The sequence below is a fragment of the Alligator mississippiensis genome, chromosome 3, assembly GCF_030867095.1.
Source record: "Alligator mississippiensis isolate rAllMis1 chromosome 3, rAllMis1, whole genome shotgun sequence".
NCBI classification, from domain to species: domain Eukaryota; kingdom Metazoa; phylum Chordata; order Crocodylia; family Alligatoridae; genus Alligator; species Alligator mississippiensis.
Genome location: NC_081826.1, coordinates 266,165,887 through 266,189,948, shown reverse-complemented (window position 1 = coordinate 266,189,948; position 24,062 = coordinate 266,165,887). Strand labels below are relative to the sequence as shown.

General features: G+C 43.4%; 1 protein-coding gene across 3 annotated transcripts in view; it reads left to right on the top strand.

Annotated features, from left to right (window-relative positions):
* Nucleotides 1-24,062, top strand: part of RAB3C (RAB3C, member RAS oncogene family) — a 314,561-nt gene that overhangs the window by 21,715 nt on the left and 268,784 nt on the right. The window contains exons 1-2 of one of the 3 annotated variants that reach the window (XM_059725155.1): nt 13,504-13,570; nt 22,792-23,019. In XM_059725155.1, coding sequence (XP_059581138.1) covers nt 13,547-13,570; nt 22,792-23,019 — 252 coding nt within the window. In that variant the 5' untranslated portion in view covers nt 13,504-13,546. Of the gene's footprint in view, nt 1-13,503; nt 13,571-18,993; nt 19,492-22,791; nt 23,020-24,062 lie in introns of those variants that run through there. The other 2 variants (XM_006272456.3, XM_059725156.1) reach the window with 2 other exon arrangements.

Genomic DNA, 24,062 nt, shown 5'->3' with positions numbered 1-24,062 from the left:
GTTTAACAGGTACAATTAGAGGGGCCCAATATATAGTTTATACTGAGTGACAGGTAGGGGATTTCAAAGAAAGGCATTTATAGTGACACAGATCCTGCAGTTGTTCTCCATTGTAACATCACTGAATCAATTCTCCAGGAATTCAGTGAAGCAGTTTCATGTATAATAAATAGCAAAATTCCATTTTTTTTTTCTCCCACTAAGCATGAACTCTCCAATTTTTCTGTTATAAAATAGCAGGGATCCTAGTCTTCCGTTTCCCACAGAAAAATGGAGAAAACATGGATTTCTCCTTGTAGCAGAGAGACCCACAGATTCCCTGCTTTTGCAAACAGTTCTTCAGGCTGGTTGAGCTTCAGCCTGCAAGAGCTGTTTTGCAAACAGGGTAGGAAACCCCAGCCCTGCCTGGAGGGGGAAGGAGAGGGAGAAGGGCAGGGCAGGGCCTGAGGCTCTGTCATACAAAGATCCCCTCAGCTCAGCTTCACTCTTCATTCCTGGAGCCCAAGGTAAGTGGGGCTTGCAGGCCACTGGGGGCTCCTCTGGCAGGCCTGGGGGGTTGTAGGTCATGGCTAGGGGGCACCAGCAGGGCTGGGGGAGCCAGGAGCTTGCCTTTGCCCCACCCAAGCAGGCAGAGCAGTGGGGGAGCTGGCTCCATGCTGCTTTTGCTGCAGCTGCCTGCTGTTGGGGGCAGGGAGCTGCAGACTTAGGTCCCTGGCCCCATAGCCCTGGCAGCTGGGGGCCCTCTCCATCAGGGCTGGGGGGCAGGGGCTGTGGGTGGAGGCAAGAGGCATGAGTAGGGTGGGGGGCTGTTGTGGGGGCAGTGAGGGGCACCAGTAGGGCTGTGGTGTCATTGGGGGGGGGTGAGTGAGGGGCACCAGCAGGGCTGGGGGGGGGGCCTGCAGGGGGCTTTTAGTTTTAATAATGGATTTTTGGGTTTTTATCAGAGAATTTGCGATTGTTTGTTTGTTTGTTTATTTTTATCAGAGAAAACCAGGATCCCTGAATATCAGTGCTAATCCTGTTAGTTAATATGCTTCTTAGATGAAAATTCCCCTGCAAAACTTCCATCTCTTCTTTAAGACTAGTGTTCATCAAGGAGATCTCAGATAGTGATTGAGTAATTGTTGAGCTCAGTTGGCCATGAGTATGGCTAAGTTACTTTGCAACTCTGGCTTAAATGATGGACATATTATTGCTAGGATTTGTCACCTGGCCACAATCAATGTCTAGTAAACTCATCAAAGTCTTATGTTGACCTCTGGGTTCTCCAGTCTGGAAACAGTCTCTGTGGTCTCTCTGTAGGGGTGTTAGGTTTATTGGGATCCATGACATCTCCAGACTTACCCATGTTCAATTCCAGATCCAGAAAGTAGGGGCTGTATTTCAGAGCTGCATCGGGTAGTTTGGGGGATAGGGTGACCAGACCCATCAGAAGCTAAGACAAAAAAGAAATTATTATTGAAAACAAACCATTTTACTTGCTTCTTTGCTACTTAAACAACACTTTTGAAGGACACTTTATCCTTATATATATATTTTAAGTTTAATAAAACTATCCTCATTACCTTTAAAACTACAAATTCTAAAGATGATGTGACCCAATATGTTTGTTTAAACAAATTGAACTATCTAGGGAATAAATACAAAGACAAAAGATCATGTTAAAAGAAAAGATTGGTTTCTTAGGATATTTTTCTTTCCCAAACCAAGTTCCAGAATAAGTCAAATGGCAGGCAAAAATAAAAGACAGAAAGGAAAACATTGTGGTTTGGAAGGTCACAGAAAAAACTGACATTAAGGAAGATAGCAATGATGAAAACATTGTCAGGATGTACAGCTCTTTAAAAATAGCTTGAGAGACCTATCTACTAAAGTTAGAACTCTTTTTGTATGTTTATTTAAATTGACACACTTAAGATATGCCTCTGTCAACACATGTAACGAGCAAGTTTTGTGCCCTGTGTGGTGGCGAGTGCATAGGCTGCAGCAGCAGCTGCCATTCTTGTACCCCATCTAAGATGGTGCTTGGGGCTGGTGCCCTGCTTCCCACCCTAGTTATGCTTACTGCATGTTGGGATGCTGTTACAGGTTGCCTTAAAACATTTTAAATATGTGGAATGTTATGTCATCATAAAGTTAGAACAGTTTCAGAGCAGTTACAGATTAAAGCTTAATGCTGTCTCAGACCTACATAACTGTGACTTGCCACTAGAAGGCCTGGTAAACAGGGGTCTGGACAGAAACAAAGGACTCCATCCCCCTTCTGAGGTGGAAGAGAAGGGAGAGTGGCATGTAGCTCAGAGGTGCAGAAACAACCATGGGGTTGGGCTTTCATCACTCTGCAGACAGCAGACACTAGCTACAGCCGTGTCTTGGGGGAAGGGAGGGGGCTGTTTGAAGTGAATGGGCAGTGGGGAGAAGTAAATGTGTATATATAAACACGTGCAAGGCTTTGGTCCTTTTATTTTTATTTATATATTTATAAAAAAAATAAATATAAAAAGGACCAAAGTCTTGGCACATGTTTCACTGAATTGAAATTGGGTTGTAGTGGTAGGGTTGGGTTAGTATTCATATCAGGGCAGACCTGAGACCCAGCTGAGAATAGTTTTCATTCTCTGGTTTATTCTCTTCACAGAGGTACTAGTAGGATTATTGTTTCTGTTTGCACGGGGGTGCAAAAGCAAGCAGCAACATACTGAGCTCTACCTGGTTGCTCAGAATGGTCATGGTGCGCTTGTAGTCATGCCCTCTGAGAGACCAGTTTGGGCAGTAGTGTTGAATGTTTGGCCACAGAGCGAAGGAGTGGGAAGGGCTGGGAATGTTGCATCCTGGGATACTGGAAGAATAAAAAGAGTGTTTTATTTCCCCAATGGAGACTAACAATACCCTGGAATGACCTGAGTAAAATGGATCAAATATAACTCAGCTGAAGTAGCATAACTTTAAATATTTAGGCCATGCCCACACGACCTTGGATGCTTGGTTGTTTGCCGCTACTAGTTTTCCTAGGAGAACGCCTGTGCCATGCACCCTCAGCACACCACAGTTTACTCCAGCAGGTTACTACCAGCGCTGGGTTGGCCCCAGTTGCCTTCCGTTAGGTCCTGAAGGCCTCCCAGGGCTTCAACAGCAGCAATCCTGCCTCTCAGAGCCTACCTGGCAGCTGGAGTGTGGCTCCAGCTGTACCCCTGTGGGGTCAGGCCAGCTCTCAGTATCTCAATATTGCGTTGTTAGACAGGAGGGTGTAACACAATTGCACACATACAAACATACAAATCAATTAGGTGCATACACACGCACACTATCAGCTCAGGCACATACACATTCAAACCAGCCTAGGCACATGCATACCTATTACCAGTTCAAGCACATACACTATACACCCCAACAGTTAGACACGGATTACTAATTCGCATATCATGCACACAATGCTCTGTGTGTGTGTTTTACATGCACACACTAGCAACTCAGATACACACACGTTCAAAATAAACAGTCTAGGTTCATGCACACCTATCACCAATTGTGGCCGCCTATAAATTTATTAGGGGAGGTCAACGGGGAATAGGGGAAGCGCTGTTTACTAAGGTGCCCCAGGGAGTGACTAGGAATAATGGCTGTAAACTAGTTGACAGTGGATTTAGGTTAGATATTAGGAAAACATTTTTCACAGTAAGGGTGGCCAGGATCTGGAACGGGCTTCCAGGAGAGGTGGTGCTATCGCCTAGCTTGGAGGTCTTCAAGAGGAGGCTTGATCGTCACTGGCTGGGGTCATCTGACCTCGGTCCTCTTTCCTGGCAGGGGGTCGAACATGATGATCCATTGTGGTCCCTTCCGACTCTACAATCTATGAACCAGTTTAAGCCCATACATGCTACATGACAAATTTAGACAGAATTAGTTACCAGTTACCAACACCTGTACATTCAATACACATATGTGGATTACTAATTCATATACCATACACACACAATGATATCTATATGTGTGTGTGTGTGTGTGTGTTCAATAATTTACACACATACCACCCACCTACACATACACACAGGTGAGTTCCTAAGTTGGGTGTTGTGATGTGCGTGTATGTATGTATGTGCTTGGTGTACTTGGGATACCTGGGGAAAGGTTAAGGTAAGAAAGTAGAAGTGTAGGGAGTTAAAGTTACCAGGACTGGGGTTAGAATCAGTAGACTGCAAGGGCCTGGGCTGAAGAACTGAGGCTGGGGGTAACTGTAGGTTAATTGATCTTAATTGATTAAAGACAACGCCCAAAGCCTGCAGAACAGGGAAGCATGCCAGCACAGAGTCTGGGGCTGGAGCCAAAGCTATGGAGGAGCTGAAAAGGTAGGTAGGGAGAGGGGAAAAATGGGACTAAGGGAAAGTGTGGGTGTTAAAAGAGGGGCTCTGGGTGTGGGGAGCAAAAGGATGGCTCCAGGGCAGCTAGAGAAGTTGCAGGGAGCGGCAGTAGGCGCTGGAAGCTGGAGCAAACTACAGGACAGGTAATAGGAGCTCAGAAACTGCTGGCGCCGAGGGGGGGGGGGGGGATTACAGAAAGTGCAGGGGAAGCCTGAAAACAGAGACAGACAGCAGAAAATCACAAGAAAAGCAGCAGGCAGCAGGAAAACAAGGAGAGGCTGAGAGGTGGCAGAAAAGGGGGGATGGAATTGGGAGGAGATGGGGAAACTAGCAGAGAGGGTGGGAACTGGAGCTGAGAGAGAGAGAGAATGAGACTGGAATTTAAGACAGGGAAGGGATGCATCCACAGGTGCATCTCAAGTAGGGCCAAGGAGGTGATCCTCCCCCTCCTGCGCGACAGTGGTCAGGCCACAGCTGGAGTACTGTGTCCAGTTCTGGGCACCCCACTTCAAGAGGGATGTGGACAGCATTGAGAGGGTCCAGAGGAGGGCCACCCACATGATCTGGGGACAGCAGGGCAGACCCTACAATGAGAGGCTATGTGAAGGCTGAACAGGTTCAGGTCCCAAGAGAAGGCTGAGTGGGGATCTTGTGACCATCTATAAACTCACTAGGGGGGACCAGAAGGGTTTGGGGGAGACCTTGTTTCCCCTAGCACCCCCCGGGATAACAAGGAATAATGGCCACAAGTTGTTGGAGAGTAGGTTTAGATTAGACATCCGCAGGAACTACTTCACAGTTAGGGGCGGCTAGGATCTGGAACCAACTTCCAAGGGAAGTGGTGCTGGCTCCTACCCTGGGGGTCTTTAAGAAGAGGCTCGATGCCTACCTGGCTGGCGTCACTTGAGCCCAGTTTCCCTCCTGCCCAGGCAGTGGGTCGGACTTGAAGATCTACAAGGTCCCTTCCGGCCCTACTTCTATGATTCTGTGACTGGGATTCAGTAAAACATGACCCAACTTGGGGTTGCAAATGACAGTGGTTTTATTGAACAGGGGAGATGGTGACCCAATGCCAAATTGGTTCCCTTGCACCCACCCACCCACACAGTGGCAGCAGGGGTTAAAGAGGCTTGGTGCAGGGCTGAAGTCCAGGAGGAGAGAGAGAGAGTCCAAATTGGAGGAGGAGGTGTGCAGGTAATATCTACCTATCCAGGCTGGAAGGGGTCCGTGTCCAGTAGGTGTTGTCCAGAGGGGGTTGCTAGCAGGGCCTCTGGGTGGATAGGTGGTGTGGCATGGTGCTGGTCCAGATGGAAATGGTGTTCCCGCTGGGTCTGTCTTCACTGCCCCTTTTTATAGGGGCAGACCTTGTGTGACCATAGTGACAGGAGGCATGCCCAGGCATGCCCCTGGTGTACTGAGTATGCATGCTTCATGTAGGGATGTGCAGTTTCGGGTGTCTGTAATGGTGAGAGTTGCTGGTTTTGCAGGGTCCTTTGTCTTTCAAGTGCTGGTCTTGTCTCTGTTCCTGGGTGAGGTCTGTGGTTCCTGGGTGAATCAATGTGAGGTGATGGCCCAGTCATTACAGGCCATTCAGTAGAGGCCTGCTACCACTGCATTTCAATCATTCCCAATCACACTAATTCATCAGGGAACCAATTTCAATGGGAGGGGTATGTGACTCATACAGTTGCAACATGGGATGCCCAGGCAGAGGACAGAAGATGGAAGCTTGGCATATAAAATGGAAACTTGACATGACTTTGGTTTACTTACAAACACAGGCCTAAACTATACAATATTCATATGAAACAATAAAAATTAATACAAAAATGATGATAATACAATATAAAATGGTGGATATCCAAAACCAAAAACTTGCTACCAAAATAAAACTGTTTAAAGTTTATCTCAAGTCTGAGCTCACTGATACTTGTCTATACGGAATAGAGAGGGAGAGAAAAAGTCAGAAATGGTTGGGGAAGGGGGGGGGGATGAAATAAAAAGAAACTGAGGGGTTTTGCTACACAGCTGCCCAAGCTCCAGTTTTGAGTGGTACATATTGCCCTTGTGTGCACTGCTCTGCTTTTTTGTGCATTCTCCCCCTACTGCCCAGCTCTTTTTCCTGTCTTCAGTTGACACATCTATCCTCATAAAGTATGGTAAAAGTTTTCCTTTTTTCTCTTCAATGAGAGAATGTTAACGGGGAACAATTTCCACCTCTGGGGCACCTATAGACATGCACTGAGGCTGCTCCAAAGCACTGTAATAGTCACACTTCAGCAGACTCCAGCATCACGTGTATTAGTGTCCCTGCACTGAAAAATGGTGGCAGACACACCTTAACTACAGTTTATTTGAGCTTTAAAGTGCCCCCACTGCCATTTTTCAACACAGGGACACTAATACACATGATGCTGTCTGGGTGCTTTAAGTAGAGTGGCTCTCAAAGCCACTCTACTTAAAGTACTCCTCCCCACCCCCCACCCAGAGCACATCTATAAATGCCTCTGGATTTCAGGTACCTTTGAAGAGGGTCTGCTGTAAGACGACAGTTAGCTATGAGTTATGTATTGAATCCCAAAGTCAACAGATTTATTGTTGACTTTGGGATTCAATAATCCCAAAGTCAATACACTGTTATTAGATTCAAAGAAGTTTTCTGAAGCAATGGGCAACTTTCCTTGTTAGAACCATAGATCTACATTTTCAGGAGGAAATTATTTTTTCTTGTGCTATTTGTCACTAACACTTCATTGGCCAAATTTAGTCCATTTTTTAAGTTTGTGAAAATCATTGAACTTCTAAGAAATTGTTATCTTGTCATAGAATCATGGAAAATGAAGGTTGGAAGGGACCTCAGAAGATGCCCTAGTCCAACCCCCTGCTCAAAGCAGGACCATCCCCATCTAGATCATTTCAGCCAAGGCTTTGTCATTTGCTATGTGGTATTGCTTCTACTTTCCCTAGTTAGATGACTGAAACTTTTTTTTTTAATATGCGAATAATGAATAGTAAATAACACTAGTCATTAGTTAATGCTTTAATGCTTGTGCCAGAAGGAGCAAGCAGAACTTTGTTTCTAAGAGTATTGTTAATAGCAGACAGCATATATAGTTGAAAAGCCAATAGTTCCATGTATTGGATTATCTATATGTGCAATTAGGCCCCTCAGTGTGATTCTATTCCACCCTGTTAAAGTTCTGGAAAACTGTTAATGTATCTACTTCTGTAACATCCTGCCCTTAAGCTTAATTAAAAAAAAAAAAAAAAGGCAGCGAGGAAGAACAAGACCCACCCACCTTTTGTACTGATGGTTTTCCAGGACTTGAAAGTGGGAGGGGGGAGAAGGAGAAGGTGCCTTGGGCACCTAGGTCTACATATGCATCTAATAGGTGGAATAGAATTTGGCTCCCGGGGCACCTATACACATGCTCTGGGGTGGGTTGTTTTAATTAGAGGAGCTATCGGGAGCTGTTCTAATTAAAATACTCACAGTATCTTGTGTATTCAGTGGCCTGCATTTCAAAATGGTGATGGGGGTGCTTTTAACTAAAGCTGGCCAAACAAGCTTTAGTTAAAGTGCCCCCCCACTGCCATTTTGAAATGTGGGGATGCTGAATGCTTGAGGCATTGCAGCATTCTGATTAGAATGAAGACTATTAATCTAATCAGAACGCATTGGAGCACGTGTAAAAGTGCCTCCAATGTCTAGGTACAGGTTATAGGACCCACTGGCTTATTTAATTCAATCCTACTGCAGGCCACTTTCTGACTCCACTTTTGCAGAGGCTTGACCAATACAGTAGATACAAAAGTGTAGTACTTCAAACTATTCGTGGGAAGACAAATAAAAACTGGGAAATCCCCTACACAAGGCTTATTTTCTTTCCATTATAGGAAAGGTAATGCCTCTTCATTTTTTCCCTGGAAACTTTTTTGTCTCTTAAATAAAGCAAGCTGAACATGGAAATGAAAAAAAAAATGTTCATGCAGGTACCACTTGAGCTTTTGAAATGTGGGAAGGGTGGATAGGTTGGTGTTTTCTGGGGAACCAAAACTTTATATTTTCAATAAAGGTCAAACATTCTGTTTTATATTCTATTGCTATAACTATTTTATAGGACATTTTTCAGACAAGAGATTGTTCTAAGCCTGAAGTAAATGTTAATGTATTAACAAGATTAGGGCGATATCTGTGTGAGGATAAATTTAGAAGTCCATCACATCTTTTTAGTCCTTTAATTCTCCAATATAGTGTTTGTAATAACTCTGCTTTAAAATTGTAGGCAACAAACTGGTGAATTCAGAATATCTGTTCTGTAAGAAATCCTAGAACTAAATAAATTTCTGGGCACTTCAAGCTACTGTTTCAAATATCTGTTTGTCTAAGACTGAAAAATATGGCCATTCCCAAATGAGAAATATTTTATGAAAGGATGCATTTAGTTTAATATCTTTAGGATTTCTTCCTTTCAAAACAAAACCGTAAAAGAATATTTCCAGAAGAGATAGCAAATCTCTCTTTCCCCAGCTGCAGTGGGGAACAAATTCAATACAGTATGTTTTCATGGGAACCTGGCTTTACATACCAACAGATCAGAGGAGAGCAAACACTTATAATCAATACACAGTTTAAATAATGAATGCTAAAGAGATGTACTTTAAATGCATGCATGAACATGGGTGTACCCTCCCTTCTATATACACATTTAGTACTGAACGGATTTGTAGTGCACAAATTGCTTTTATTCTCCTTATGCCTAAAATGATGGTAAGACAAATGTGAAGCAGTTCATGCCAAAAGGAATAATCGAATGGCAAAAAAATATGTGGCCACATAGTGTTCTTGATAAAAATGCTTCATTCCTATTTACATCCTGACATACTGAGGTTGCTTTGATCAGCAAGGGGAAAATTCTAAAGGAACTTCACAGCCTCTTGAGTTTAGGTATTTAGGATTTGTTCTCTTTACAAATCATTTGTCCATGGGTGACTGGTGCCTCTTGAGTCAGAGGGGGCGTGTGGCCCCCCCCCCCATACCAGTCAGCAATCGGGGAAGAGGGGGTCCCCTGGCAGCCAATCCCACTGACCGGGTGGGTGGGGGGGCGGCACTTCCGGAAGCGACGCAGCTGCTTTTGCTGGCAGCCCTGCTCCCCGGCCAGCGCTCACATGGTGGGGCACCAGCGCTCCCCCCTGCCCACCACCTAAACAAGGAGTGCAGCCTGACAGGGAGTGCATCATTGCTCTCAGGGGGTGCACATGCAACCCCATGCACCCCCTAGGTGTCGTCACTGCGTTTGCCTATAGGAAGAAAACCACATGTGGAGAATAAAACTTATCAATATACCACATTTGCAGATGGGAATGTCTGTGTAATAAATTGCTATTGTCATGTATATTTGACAATATTGCCTGGACTCTACATAGTCCCCTTCTCTTCTGGGACAACTTTTAAACTTCTTGGTACCTTCAAATAGTTGTTTTATTCCCATAAAATAATTGCTTAACATTTTTTTCAGCTACCGAAGTTTAAAAGTGATATCGCTATTTGAATATTTTTGTTATGTTTAGATCATATTTAGAATTACCTAAAAGTAGTTATACATTTCTCCTCTCCATCAGACTTTTACATTGGGAACCAGATCACTACGGTACTTAGAAATGAATATGAAAAATGTTGCCAATAAAAAATATTTAAAACTTTCTCAAATAATAACTTCTGTGAAATGTGGCATGTACAGATCAAGTGGTAGTTTATGGGCATGTGTAGATGAAATGAGGGCCATGTGTGCATGACACTTTAAGGTAGATTAAATGCTTTTGCACTGCCTTCATGGTCTTGGTGTTTGCTCATGTCGGCAGCATATTGCACATTAATTCCAGCTACTGTAATACATTTGGCGGCATAATGCACCTTAAATTACTTCGGGGGCAGCAAACTAAAACACCTCTGAGGAGTTTTAGTTTGCTGCCCTATAGCTGTGGAGTGAAGCATCGGGCTCTGCGGCTCAGGGGCTGTGCAGGGAGCCTGGTAGCAGCCCAGGAAGATGGGCTCCACTGAACGGGGGGATGGGCAGGGGAGAGTAGTGAACCTGATCATTTTTTTTTTTTTTCCCTGGAGACTGCCTGTCTGTGTGAGCTGCATGGGGACCTAGTCCTTCCCTCCATGGCTGCAGTGCCCCCCCGGGACTGCCCGAGCCATGTGCCTGTGGGTGGGTGATGCCTGGGGGGGGGCTGCTGCTGCCACAGAAGGAAGCACCAGTCTCCTTGCCCCCTATGCCCCCAGCAACTGTTTCACCCATTGACAGCTCGCTCTCCCCTCCCCGCCACCAGAGGGGCAGGTAGGACAAGGGTGTACATGACACGGGTTTACTTCACCTTAAATTGAAGCAGTGTTTTTAAAAACCCGTTGCCTCAGTTTAGAGCCCCTCTTTCATCTATATATGCCCTATGTAATGCACATTTACTGGCGCTTACTTGAGATAAAAGATATTTCGTACATAATTTTGAGTTTCAGCACTTATAAAACCCCATTTGCAGTTCTTCCAAACTCATGCTCCTAAAGCCAGTATAGGTACCTTCACATTGTTTTTTCTCTCATTTAAACGTGTAGGTGTATATGCATATACCTGTGTATGTTGCTGTTTTAAAATGGCCTAGGCCCTAGGAAAAGAAAAATGAGGGAAGTGGAGAAAGTTTTACATTTAATCACATAGGAGTGAACAGGCTAAAGTCTAAAATGGGTAGATAGAAAGTCTAGGGAATGCAATTTTTATGAGTGATATTTATAATTTCAAAAGGCACCACTGAGACCAGAGTCCATTTTACAAATGTATAGTAAGACAAAGGTCGTGCCATAAGTAATTTAGGACGTCTTGGGGTAAATAGATGAGGGACAGAGAATAGGAATAGAGATGGAAGCACAAAGAGGTGGAGTCACTTAACAGAAGAGTGACAGGGGCAGGAACATACTGCAGCTGAGACCTGGTCCAGTGCCCAATCCATCGCAGCAAGCTGCCTCTCAAATGAAGGCCAAGAGTAGAAGTTTTGAAGTGCTTATTCACTTTTGATTCAAGGTCCCTGGCAAGGTCCTGCTGGATTTTTAGAAAAGGTCTTCTGCTAGATGAAAGTACTAGACTGGTGATTCAGATAATTGGAACAATAAGTTAATTGTGTAGAATCATTGAAGTCAAGGTAGTTCTGTGTATGTTTTTAAAGTTAACTGAATGTTTTAAATAGCTTTCTGAATCAGACGTGAGTAATTATCTCCAGGCGGGTTCCTGGGACTCTGAGACTGGGCTTATCTGGCATTTACAAACAAACAAAATGCTTCTAAAAAGCCACAAGAGTCATCATCTTGTCGCATTATTTAGAGGAGCTGGAATGACAAGTACCCACCTTCCATAGGGGAGTAACGTTAGAGAAACACTAAAAAGTTCCACATGGGAAACACTTGGAAACAAAGCAGAAGAGGGAAGGTGACATGTAATGCAGTTTTGGTTCAGCTACTTCATTATTTGGGCATGGTGACAGTCTGATTTAAAGTGTCCTGCTGTGACTGCAGAAGACACAAATTTGAAGCTTCACTCCAGACTTGTGCTGAAAGCTGTTCCCAGTCAGCTCAACTGTTAATGAGTACCTGGTTAGTTGGTCTTGGCAGTCAAAGGCAGTCAGACACGATGCTTGTCACATCACTTCCTTGTGTGTCCTTAGGTATAGGTATCTTACAGGCTGCTAGAATCAGAAAGACTTTGAACGTTTCTTTTGGCTTTTCCGTACACTTACAAACCATAAGTACACCTACACTTATAAAATCATACCACATATGTACACTAAAGGCAGTGCAGTGGTAAGGTTGAAGATACAGCCATTATCAAAAAGAAATCAAGATTTTTTTTTTTTTTCAGTGAAGATTTTTTCAGCCCACCCAGAATTTTGACAGTTTTGTATATCGTAAAGCAGTGAAGTTAAAAATGAAAGAAATGAGTTAATATTCTTTAACATCCAAAGGGAGGCCAGGGGAGATGGTGCTTGCTGTTTTATGTATGCCCTTGCCCCTTGCATTCACCCCCCAACCTCCTGAACTGAGGCTGGTGTTAGCCCTGGAGCATACAGTGTGGGGAGGTGCAGCGATAGCAGGAGAGAGGGTCCAATCTAGGATATGAGGGTAAGAACGGCCATTTACTGAGTCAGACCATGAGTCCATCTTGCCTGGTCTTCTCCATCACTGTCACATGGGGGGCAGAGTGGATGCTGAAAGAGAGAAGGACCTGGGTATGACCAGGGCTAGACTGTCAGCTCCTGCAGCATCTGGTGGGGATGAGTTTCCCAGTCGAATGACGGGCTGTGTGAAAAACTCCTTCCTTTTATTAGTTTTAAACTTACTATCTACTAGTTTCATTTTTGTAGCAATTCTTGTATCCTGCCAAAGGGTAAATAATAAATCCCTGTTTACTAAAAGGCAAAGAGAGAGCATTTTCCAAGCCTTATCCTATCCCCTTCCTAAACGGAACAGGCCTTAGCGTCTCCTCCATCCCCCTGCCGCCCTTCTCTATCTCTGTGTCCTTTGGGAGGGGCGGGAGCCGCAGTCAAGGTGCGGACAGCTCATGGACGGATGAGACTTGGTCTGTCCTTTCCAATCCCCTTCTTAATAACCCCTTGCCGACGGCTTCCAGCCACCTGCCCACGCGGACCCCGCCATCCCCGTGTGCGGGCACGGCGCCGGCAGAGCCCGCCCCACCCCCGCTGCCCGGCGCAGCTCCTTTGTTCCCGGGCGCGGAGGCCAGCGGCTTGCGGAGGCCTCTCCCTTGCTCAGCCCCGCGGGCCAGGGCGCCCGCTGCTCTGCTGCCGCCGCTCTCCGGGGCGCAGCGCGTCCCTCCCCGCCCCGGGCGTCGGGCAGCGGCTCCCCGCAGCAGCCATGCGACGCCGGGCGCAAGCTCCCGCTCTCCCCGGGGCGGGGCGGGGCGGCGGGTTGCCGGGAGTCGTAGTCGTCGGCGGCCGGGGCGGCGCTGGCCGCGGAGGCGCGCGGACTCCAGCTCCCAGGGGCGGGGCGGGACGGGGCGGCGCCCGGGCTCCGTGGGCGAGGCCGGGGGACAGCGCCGGTGCTGATCCGGGGGGCGGGGAGGGGCGGGCAGAGCCGGGCGCAGGCACGGGCGCTCGGGGACACCGGCGGAGGACGCGGGGCGGCGATGAGGCACGAGGCGCCCATGCAGGTCGGTGCGGTGCGGCGCGGCGGGGCCGGGCCGTGGGGGCATGTCCGGCGCGGGGGCTCTTGCACGCGTGGCTGCTCCGAGCAACCCCCGCGCCTCGCGGCTGCCGCTGCCGCCCGGGGAGCGCGCCCGGCCCCCGCCTGGCGGGGCGGCCGTGGGGGGCGCCCCCGGCTCAGCGCCGCCGCAAGTGAATCGGGGACAAGTTTGGAGGTGTCGGGAGTTGTCCTCGGCGGAGTTGCCAGGAGATCCCGCCTGCTCTCCTGCGGGCCCTAATCCCTGCGCATGCAGAGGAGATGTCCTAGGCAAGGGCTTGGCAGGGCGATCTCTTTTACGGGCACCCTAAGACACCCCTGCGCCTCGCGTCATTTCAGGACCACCTGGCTACCACTGCAGTCCCCACCGTTCCTCGACCTGAAATGCGAGAGGCTGCAAGTGGGAGCGGGGCAGTGGAAACACCCCGGTTCGCTCTCCCGTTCAGCCTTCCGCTCTGCCCGGGTGACAGGCCGCTGGGCCAGATGGACCGAGGGTCCGACCCAGGAAACGGCAGCTCCTCTGTAGCGTTGGGATCTGAGCTGTGAACGGACCAGCCCCTCCTCAGTTGTTTTGGTGTAAGGAAAAATCCAACTCCAGGCACCCGAGACACAGGGTGATGCTCAACTATTATTGGCTTGTCTTCCCTGCACTGGTTTTAGGAGTCTCGGTGTGGTGGTTTTGGTAAACCAGTTTGCAGTAAAAGACTTAGTTTAGTTGTTTGTGCTGGTAGTATCAAAATCATCATCGCATCCTGGAGCCCCAGGCAGGGAGCAGTCTCTCAGAGCAGACAGCCAAGGAGAAGGAGGGCTTTTACAAGAGGAATGTTTGTTAGCTACAGTCAATCACACTGGCATTAATTAATTTACCTAATGTCTTCACCACAGTTGTGGCCTGAGTTAAGTTTTGAATCACAGCTGTCACAGCACATTTTTCTCACTTAATGTTTAGGGGATAGTTGCTATTATGTTATATCCCTATTGGAATAATAATAAAACTTCAGCAGGAAAGGGTGAGAGAGAGATTCTTTCTTAATACTAACCTATCAAGAAGACATCAGGTAAGAGTGGTGTGAAACCCACAGCTAAAGTTGCGTTCGTGTGGATTTGAAAGGTGAAGAATGGGCTCATAAACCTTTTTCACATCAATTGCATTTTTGTCACGTTGAAATCTTTTAACTACAGAGGTGCATTAGAAATGTCAGCCTACTGCAAACATTTTTTTTCAGATTTTTGTTTGGAGAATAGTGTTTCTCTGGGCAATGGTTAACAGTGCTCTGCATGGTTAGTATGTGTGGTGTGACTGTTTATAAAGTATTTGCAGAGTAATTTTACTCATGTATGCATTTAAATATTGTTTAGAATTAAATGGCTTTCAAGATACTTTAAAAAAAATGCCACATACATTAGAGTTAAAATAAAAGATTGCACTCATTCATGGAGGAAAGTGTAGGATTAGTTTGCTGTTGGATTAGTTGTGTGACAGATGCCAGATTTATTGAGCTAAACTTGCTAAATAGCCATAGAAACAAAATGGTGGTGCAACATTATAGCAAATTGCAACGAAAGGAAAATCCAGGATCTGAAAACATGTATTTGATATATGTCAAAATTACATCCTTATTTTTATATAAGAAGTGAACTATGAGACTTGCTGAAAATATAAGTGTTGGAAAATCATTTTTATAAATTCTCAATAAAAGCAGCAGAAAACTAGCAGGAATGAAGCTATAAACAAGCATTAGGGTTTTTTTTCTTCAAGGTTGGTGAAACAGTCAGTTACTGTATGTTTCAGCATCTCATCCAAAACTTTAATTGTACAGCATCTTTCTCCAAGATATGAAAATGCAATCAAGCAGATTAGTTATTTCCATTAGAGGCTGCAAATTCAAACACTTCCTTCCACCCTCCCCGCAACTCCCCACGTCTTAAAACTATTCTTTTTAGATCTTTAGGCAAAATAAAATTCCACTGTGAATTCTTCTGAAGAGACTTCTTTCTTCCACCAACATTAAGCTATAACAGTTGGCAGTCATTATCCAATGTAATTTTGACTGGCCTGGTTACTTGACTTCCCTTTCTACGTAAAGACAGACTTTGTTTATATGCCTACCTAAAGCTGTTCCTTTAAACCCTGCATTTTTATAGAGCAATGTGTTAAAGAGTTGATGCATATTGCTTAAATCTGGATTGTAGAGAACCAGGAAGAGTAATAAATTGTAGGTATTTTTTAGTCATAAAGCAAGTAAGCAGAGTTAAGAAGTATTTTTCTTAACAAATAAATTGGTAATTAATGTACAATATGAAAATATTATTGAAGATAAAATAATGGGCCAATGTAGTAACACAGTGGTCACAATAGTTATACATGTATGAGATCCTTGTTTGATTTGCAAACTCCGGCCAGGTACAGACATTCAAAAATCCCAAGGTGGAATCGATGTAGGTTATGTGGTTTTCTGTAAGCAGCCTAGTTTTTATCAGTAGACAACTGAATACACATTTGCCCTTTGCTGGAGAGGAGTTGGAGGTGGGGGGTGCAGACCTTAGACCAAGTTCTGCCATTGTTAAACCAGTTTGTGTGCGCCAAACTTCTGTTCTGTTACAGGTATAGACTGGTTTCTGATCACTTATCAGTAAAAATTTAATATTTGTACTTGGCCTCATTCTATTTCTCTTTTTTCAATAGGGTTCAGGATTACTAAGACAAGCAGCAGCATAGACCTTTGTGGGAAGTGTGTGTGAAATATACCTGGTTTTTATCTTTTTCACTGCTTGACACTAGTTAGAATTGAATCTGCTCAGAAGTTTGGGATGATCATTGACTTTCATTATAGTTACAGGTTCAAAAAAAAGGTAAAACTTTTCATTCTAATAGCAGATACAAGACAGTGGTTTTACACAATCCTGCACCTGGCCAAAATCAAAGGCATGCAACATGTTTAAATGTCAGGAGGCCTCAGAATATGAGAGATGAGAAGATGACATTAGGTTTAACAGGAAGTGCAAGTTCTGCTTAACACCTGCCATGGATTTGGCCTATTTAAAGGTGGTTGAGGCAAGGGAGGGGAGGAAACATGGGGCTGGGAAAGAGTCAGTAAAAGCCATGTGTGACCTTATCAGATGCTTTACTAAGGAAAATGCATACATATTTTCTCATGCTGCTGCTGCCAGTGGCAATTCTGCTTGGCCAAAAGCAAACAAAAAGGGCTATGCTGGCTTCTGCATTAGAAATGCATCAAAACAAAATGGAGAAGGATGGAATAAAGAGGGAAGGGAACTGCTATATCCAAATTTTTTGGAGATTGTTACAAAAACGTGATGAGTAAAGTCAAATTAGAGTTATTAAAGTTCAGCACTTAACATGGCAGCATGTCTCTCAGCATTCAACAAAACTGTCAGATTTTTTAATCTCAGTTTAATGTAGGAACATAAGATTGAAAAGAACTTCCTGGGTCAGTGAACCCAGGCTTCCACTGCTACAGGCAATAACATCATAATATCCCTTTGATAAAATGATCAAAGTCTTACAACCTTACAACCAAATTGATCATTTTGCCTCACAACTCCTCTTGACGTGCTGTTGCAGAATGTCATTTGTCTAAAAGTCAGAAATCTACTTAATTTCCAGCCCACTTTGTCACAATTTATTTTTGTAACAACCTTATCTGTTAGCCTTAGTAGTTCTTTTCTCTCACCCCCACTATAGTTATAGATAACCATCAGATTCCTATCCAGCCTTCATTTTGCTGGGTTTTTTCACTTCCTCTTGTATGAGAAGTTATCCATTTCCCTGGTCATCCTTGTAGTTCTTCTCTGCCTGTGTCCTAGTTCATCTTTCTTGAACATATGTAACCAGAATTATTTACAGTATTTCAGATAAGGTTCTACCAGAGTACAATGGCATTAAAACTTCCACATCTCTGTTGGATATAATTTAGCTGATGCATTGTAGGATTATTTTTCTTATTTTTTACTGGCTGCATTTCATTGGCAGCTCATAGTTATTCTGTAAGCAACTCACTACACCCGGATCTTTCTCCATTTCAGTTGTTTCCATCTTATTGCTTCCAGGTTGTTGTTGAACAATTGTATACATCCTAAAGGGCATGACCTTATGGTTTGTACCACAGCAACATAAGAATTTCCATTTACTGGGTCAGACTATAGATCCATCTTGCCTAGTATCCTTTGTCAAAGTGGATGCTGAAAGGGAGAGTGAACTGACCATGACCATGGTTTCTTCTACTCTTTCTTTCTCACGTTCAGCCTCCAGCATTTAAGGTTTAGGAAGTTCTGATTCAAAGGCTGTATCCATAACTCCAGTGTCAATACCTTTTTTAATACCAGATCACCCAGATTTTTATTCAAGATTATCCAGATTCTTTCTGTAAAATATTCTGATTCTCCTTTGTATTGACAATGAGAGCTACATGCATCAAAATGGTGAGCGGGAGTCTTTGTAGTAAGCAGTAGTAACACGTCTTGAATCAGAGTTGTCATAATTATATGAAAAAAATGAAACACTCTTCCTTGAAATATTCTATAAATCATTATAACAGAAGAAATCAATCAGTGTTTGACCTTGGTATGGATAGAAAAAGGGATTCTTGTTGCTACCATTCAGATTCTGCACAAAAGATCTACTTTTCTGGAAATAAATCTTCTGGTTTATATGTACTTTTTATTATTCTGTTTTTGGTGAAAAATATTATTTGTAACATATGTAAAGGAACAGATACAGGCGTTTCTTGGCCAGTCCCTGCAAAATTTGTTTTGCACGACATAAAGCAGAGTGTTCAGTTTATACATATAAATGTGAGCTAAGTGATGAGCAAGGCAAGGAGTTCTGGAAAACAGTCCTGTTTTAACAAGAAAATTGTTCCCCAGTAGTCCAATTAATTCTGCCTAGGAACAAGTTCCTGTAGCAAAAGAGAGGAACACTATGAAGTGTCTCATTTTTATGGTGAAGGACACATAAATCCATGCTTCAGATGCATACATTCTCAGTCCATGCTATGGCCCTGTTTACCTTGTAATCTTAGGAGTAAGAAAAAAAAATGAATCTTGAGAATCACTTACACCTTATATAAAGGACTATGCTTAGTGCAAGATAGGTGGGTCCACAATGTTTTAGGTGACTTAGTTTCAGTGATAGAATGACAGCATGTCATAAAAATAGATGCACTCATGGAGCACATCCAGATGAGAATGCATATGCGGTATGTGGTGCCGTAGACTGCGTGAGCCACACAGGCAGGTATTCACTGCATTGCTAACTTGCAGTGCAGCAGGGTTTTTTTGACACTGGGAAATCCCACTGCTTAAGCCATGGGAAGTCCTCAGGAACCCAGCTAAGAATGCTGGGGCCAGGCCCAATGATGGCCCCAGCCTCCTCTACCCCACCAGGCATGCGTCAGGGCATGCATGCATGAGTGTTCCCCAGGAACAAGTAGTAATACACAACTATGTGCCACTGGTATTTGTCCCTGGGGAAATGCACATGCACGCTTACGTGGATGTACCCATGGAATTTGAGGGACTTGAACAGAGTGGAATTAGGATTGCATTTATGCCCCTTAATATATTTAAGCATTTGATAGATAAAGTAGGACCTGGGCTTCTACTGCAGAGTATATACTGTACAAGATATTAGTTTGTTTATTTTTTTTCCAGAACTGGAAAAGGAAGTGGGAGTGAATAGGAACATGAGTATGTTACTAGAGAGGAGATGAGCGAAACTTCTTTGTAGGGAAATTCTGTTTAAACAGATAAGAAAGAAAAGGACACTTACCCAAGAGTGCTGCAGAATGTACAACCTTCAGCAAAGCTGTGAATACTACAATGCAGGTCTCTTGACTTCTCAAGTTACTCAGCTGTACTGGTTCCTGACTGGTAAGCATTAAAGTACCTACAAAGGAAGTGCAAGTCATATAGGAATTGTTCCAGCAAGTGAATTGAAAACTAACACCTTTTGACTTTGAATATCTTTAATTGAAGTGAGAAAGCCAGTTCTCAGGTAATAATGTCAAGAAGTTAAAGGACTCTTTCCCCACCTACTTGTTCTAGTTATGGATTGAGAGCCATTGGGTTTAGATGCTGCATTATAGTGGTGGATTCAGACACAACCTTATTTGAGATTTCAGGTAGAACGGAGTACCCTGACAGACTGAAATGAGACAGGCAACACCTTTATTGTTTCATGGTGATGGCTTGGATGTTTTTGTAAACTGCATACCATGTAAAGCTTTAAATGCACACAAAACTGTAATTAGATAGTTTAAACAGCATTTAATTTTCTTTTTTGCATCTGTCTACAAAGAATTATAAGATACTTAAAATCAGGAGGAGGAGTGAAGGTGAAGAGGTTTTGTTCGTTTTTTAAAGAAAAAAAGGTGAACAATATATTGATGTGTGCTGTTGGTAATAATTACAGCTTTGCAATATAAAACTGAAATATTTACTAATTACTTCTCATAAAGAACACATCAGTGAAGTAAATTTATAAGTACTATGGCCATTATGTCTAAGTCTACATACCTAAACTTAGCTTATTGAATCAATATTTGGTCAACTTTGGTTTCTGGCAGTTAATGGCTATTAGGAGTTTTCAGTAAGTCTGAAACTTGGGTGTTTAGGTACCTGTGAGCTTGTGGCATTATTCCACTTGGTTTCAGGTAAAGGTTATACATCCTATATAAGGTCAGACTTACCTCTTTTCTAGAACTTTGCTGTACTGATAATGTAAACTTTCACTTAAGTTTTTGCCCCAAAACTGGAGTCTCCTGTTGAGTCTCCTTTAAAGTAGCCTGGTGAGGTTGTCCTTGGCAGTGAATCAACAGAATTTACTAAAGTTTTACACTATTATCTAATGTTGAGGTTACATATTACACTTAGGCCATACTAAGGGAACTTAAAACATAAGTATCTGCAAATTAAAGCTGATTAACTTGTACTGAGTACCCTCTGAACATCTCAAAGTTAGGCCATTTCAGGTGACAGTTAATTGGGCTGTGCTACCTAGCTTTTGTTAGGGTAACATCAATCCACCCCACTGAGGTAAAACAAACACTTTGCAGTACTCCAGAATCCCAGGATGCACTGCTTCCAGCTCCCCTCCACCCCATAAGCAGCGATAAGGTCAGGTGTCCTGGCTCCTAGCCATGCCCCTGCTCACCAGCTCTCTTGTGGCAAGTCAGAGCGGTGCAGGCAAGAAAAAGTATTAACCCTTAACAACTAACCACAGCACTTATTTTATTTTATTTTATCTAATTTTAACACCACTTAACATTCTACAGTTTTCTTGTGCTCTAGGTTTAATGTGTCACTTCACCCTAACTCTTGCTAAAAGAGTATAGGTCAACAAAGAGCTTGGCCTCCCCAGACAGTGTCATGCATCCGGCCACTGTTCAAATATTGATTGAGTTGCCTATCTTTAGACACCCAATTGAGCAAGTTTTGACTGAAGCTGCTTTTACACATCACGGTTTTCCAACTTTGCAGCTTGTGGATTACCTGCATGTGGCCCATGAGGAGTTAAATTGTCGCCCCCAGGACTCTTGCCTGGCCACCATCCTCACGTTGCTCCAGCTACCACAGTAGCCCGAGTACTGGGGCTTCCCCTCCATCCTCCAGCTTCCCTGACCTGCGGGTACCTGAGGGGTTGGTGCATCAAGGCACAGCATGTCATAGAGATCATGGTGAAGCTGTGGTGGTGATGGTGGTCCCCATGTTCATGCAAATTGTACCAGTAGGGCACCCACAGGGATGTGTGCTGCAGTGTGGTGGGGAAGGGTGCTCATGTGGGCATGTGGCATAATGTTGCGGGGGGTATCCACATGGTGTCATTGCAGCAGTGGGGAGCCACCTGTGTGGGCACACTCTAGGGGGGTGGGGGAGGGGTGTAAGCATGTGGTGCAACACAGGGGTTGTTTATGCAATGTGCAGCCTACAGGCATATGACTCCACTAGTGTGGTCTGTGTGAGTGCAACCCTGGCCACTTAGAAGTTAGACAGTCCCTGAGAGATGTCATAAGTTAAGGTTTGCTGGTTGTTCTTCCTGTCTGAAGCCACAGTGCACACACTGCTATTGGGACTGCCAAATTAAAGTATTCAAAATCCATGTCAGGATCCTAAAATAATGAGATTGGTTTAAAAAAAAAAAATCACAAGATTTTAAATAACAATGATACAATTAGCTTCTTTTCCTTGGCCTCCTGATTTTTATTTATTTTTTTTTAATATGTTGGTCAAGTTTTCAAGGTGTTTTCTGAAAGTCTGATTGCTAGAAATTTTACTTTTTAATAAATTAAAACTGAGATTTGTGCATATTAAGGCTTCTATGTAAAATCGCCTGGTTTAAGAGGTGCTAAGAATATGTAGTTGCTATTTATCTGTCTAAATACAGATTTAAGAGTCTAATTTTAGAGACTCAAGATTGGTAATGTCAGCATTTATCCCCTGTACTACTGTGCTTCATTACCACTGCATCCAGTATTCTGTTACAGAATATAGAAGAGACTAAAGGGGAAAGGGAGATGAAGCCATATCTCAGACATGTTTATAAAGTCAGTCAAAGGTGATAACAAAAAGGGTAGTGGCTAAATACTTTGGGTAAGGTTATAGATATTGCAATGAATTATTACCTAGGACAAGTCCTGTAGTTATTTTAGATCTAAAATAGTTTAACATTGTGTCACTAATTGACAAAAGCAAAGAATAGAGTTAAGGGGGAATCATACCTATATGCTGTATGCTGCCACAGCCTGCATTGTTTTCTTATTTTTCCTTTCATACAGGAACAGGAGGTCTTATGGTACCTTTTTCCTTGGTTAATTTTGGCACTTTTATGAAAGAATATTATCACATACCTAACATTTTGTGATTGTAGACTCTAGATTTTGTACCATATTCAGTAATTGCTCTAGTCATTTTGAGAGTTTCTTTATACTAATCAACAATGATAGCTCTGAAGAACCATCTTCCTGGAACTATACTGTAAGTTTTGCCATTGTCTTTTGCAGTGGGAATTATTGCCATGGATACCAGACTCATAAGAAAGACATAGGGCTTCTGCAAACTTGTTCCTGAATTCATTGGTTTCTATTGCTAAGGAATCCAATAAAATATAAATGGCTCTAATATGCAGGATGTGAGAGACCATAAGAAAAAAAACCTTTTTATTTTGAATTACAGATGGCATCTGCTCAAGATTCCAGATATGGCCAGAAAGACACATCTGACCAGAACTTTGATTACATGTTCAAATTGCTCATCATTGGCAACAGCAGTGTTGGGAAAACCTCCTTTTTGTTTCGTTATGCTGATGATTCCTTTACATCTGCATTTGTAAGCACGGTTGGGATCGATTTCAAAGTCAAAACAGTTTTCAAAAATGAAAAAAGGATTAAGCTACAGATTTGGGTAAGCTGAAAGAAACACATATTATCTTAATTTTGTATGGTATAGTGGTACAGTGTGCAGCTATTGTTCTTCGGGCATGCTTTTTTCCGTGTTCTGTAATGGGTATGTTTACTATTCTATATGTAGCAACATGAATGCATGTGAAACATTATTGAAACGCAGTAAGCCTCTTTTCTATATTAGTCTGTTAGCTGATGCAATATGTACATACATGCTGTGCAATATTTTCAAATGCTGAAATATAGTGGATCTAAACTAGAATCTGAATACTGCTAAAATACAATGAGATACATTCACAGCATATATTTGTTACATTGGTATATATGCACAGGTGTATAAATGGACATACGTTTGAATCCATATTTTGCTGAGATGTACAATAAATACTGAGGACTGTCTTGAAATATAATTAAAGATCTCAGGTCTTGCACAAGATTTAGGAGGTTCAGTGATGGAACTGTAGTAGAGGTTGTATGGAACAAGGGCTACTTTTGTTCCATTCCAGTTGCTCCTAAATATTATTGACTACTTGAAGTCTCTCCATTTCTTCTCACTTACATAGCTAGAAAGGAGAAAGTGGGTATAAGTGGAGTAGAACATGCAGAGGAAGGTTTGATCTTTTTACTGCATGAGAGCTAGAAATGGCCCCTCACCCATACTCTGACTAGTTGGGGGTCAGTGGCTCAGAGATGGGAGAAATGTGACAAAAACAGGAAAGCCTGATGCCAGGGAGTTCACGACTAGCAGTCTGGTGCCAGATAGTCAAATAACTGCTTGTGTGAGAGTTACTGTTGCTCACAGCAATTTTAAAGCCTGCTCCAACCCCAATGTCCAGGCAGAAGAAGGGGACAAAGGTAACAGAGTTTCTAGAAATCAGTTTGACTGGCTGTGCAGATTCTAGGGATCTGTCAAGCCAGAAAACCTTGATTCATATCAAGTGTCTCACATGTCGCTCCCTATGGAGAGAAGCATTGAGGCTGTGTTTATGCACAAACTGATATATTAAACATGATTTAATCCTTAGTTTGGACAAGGACAAATAA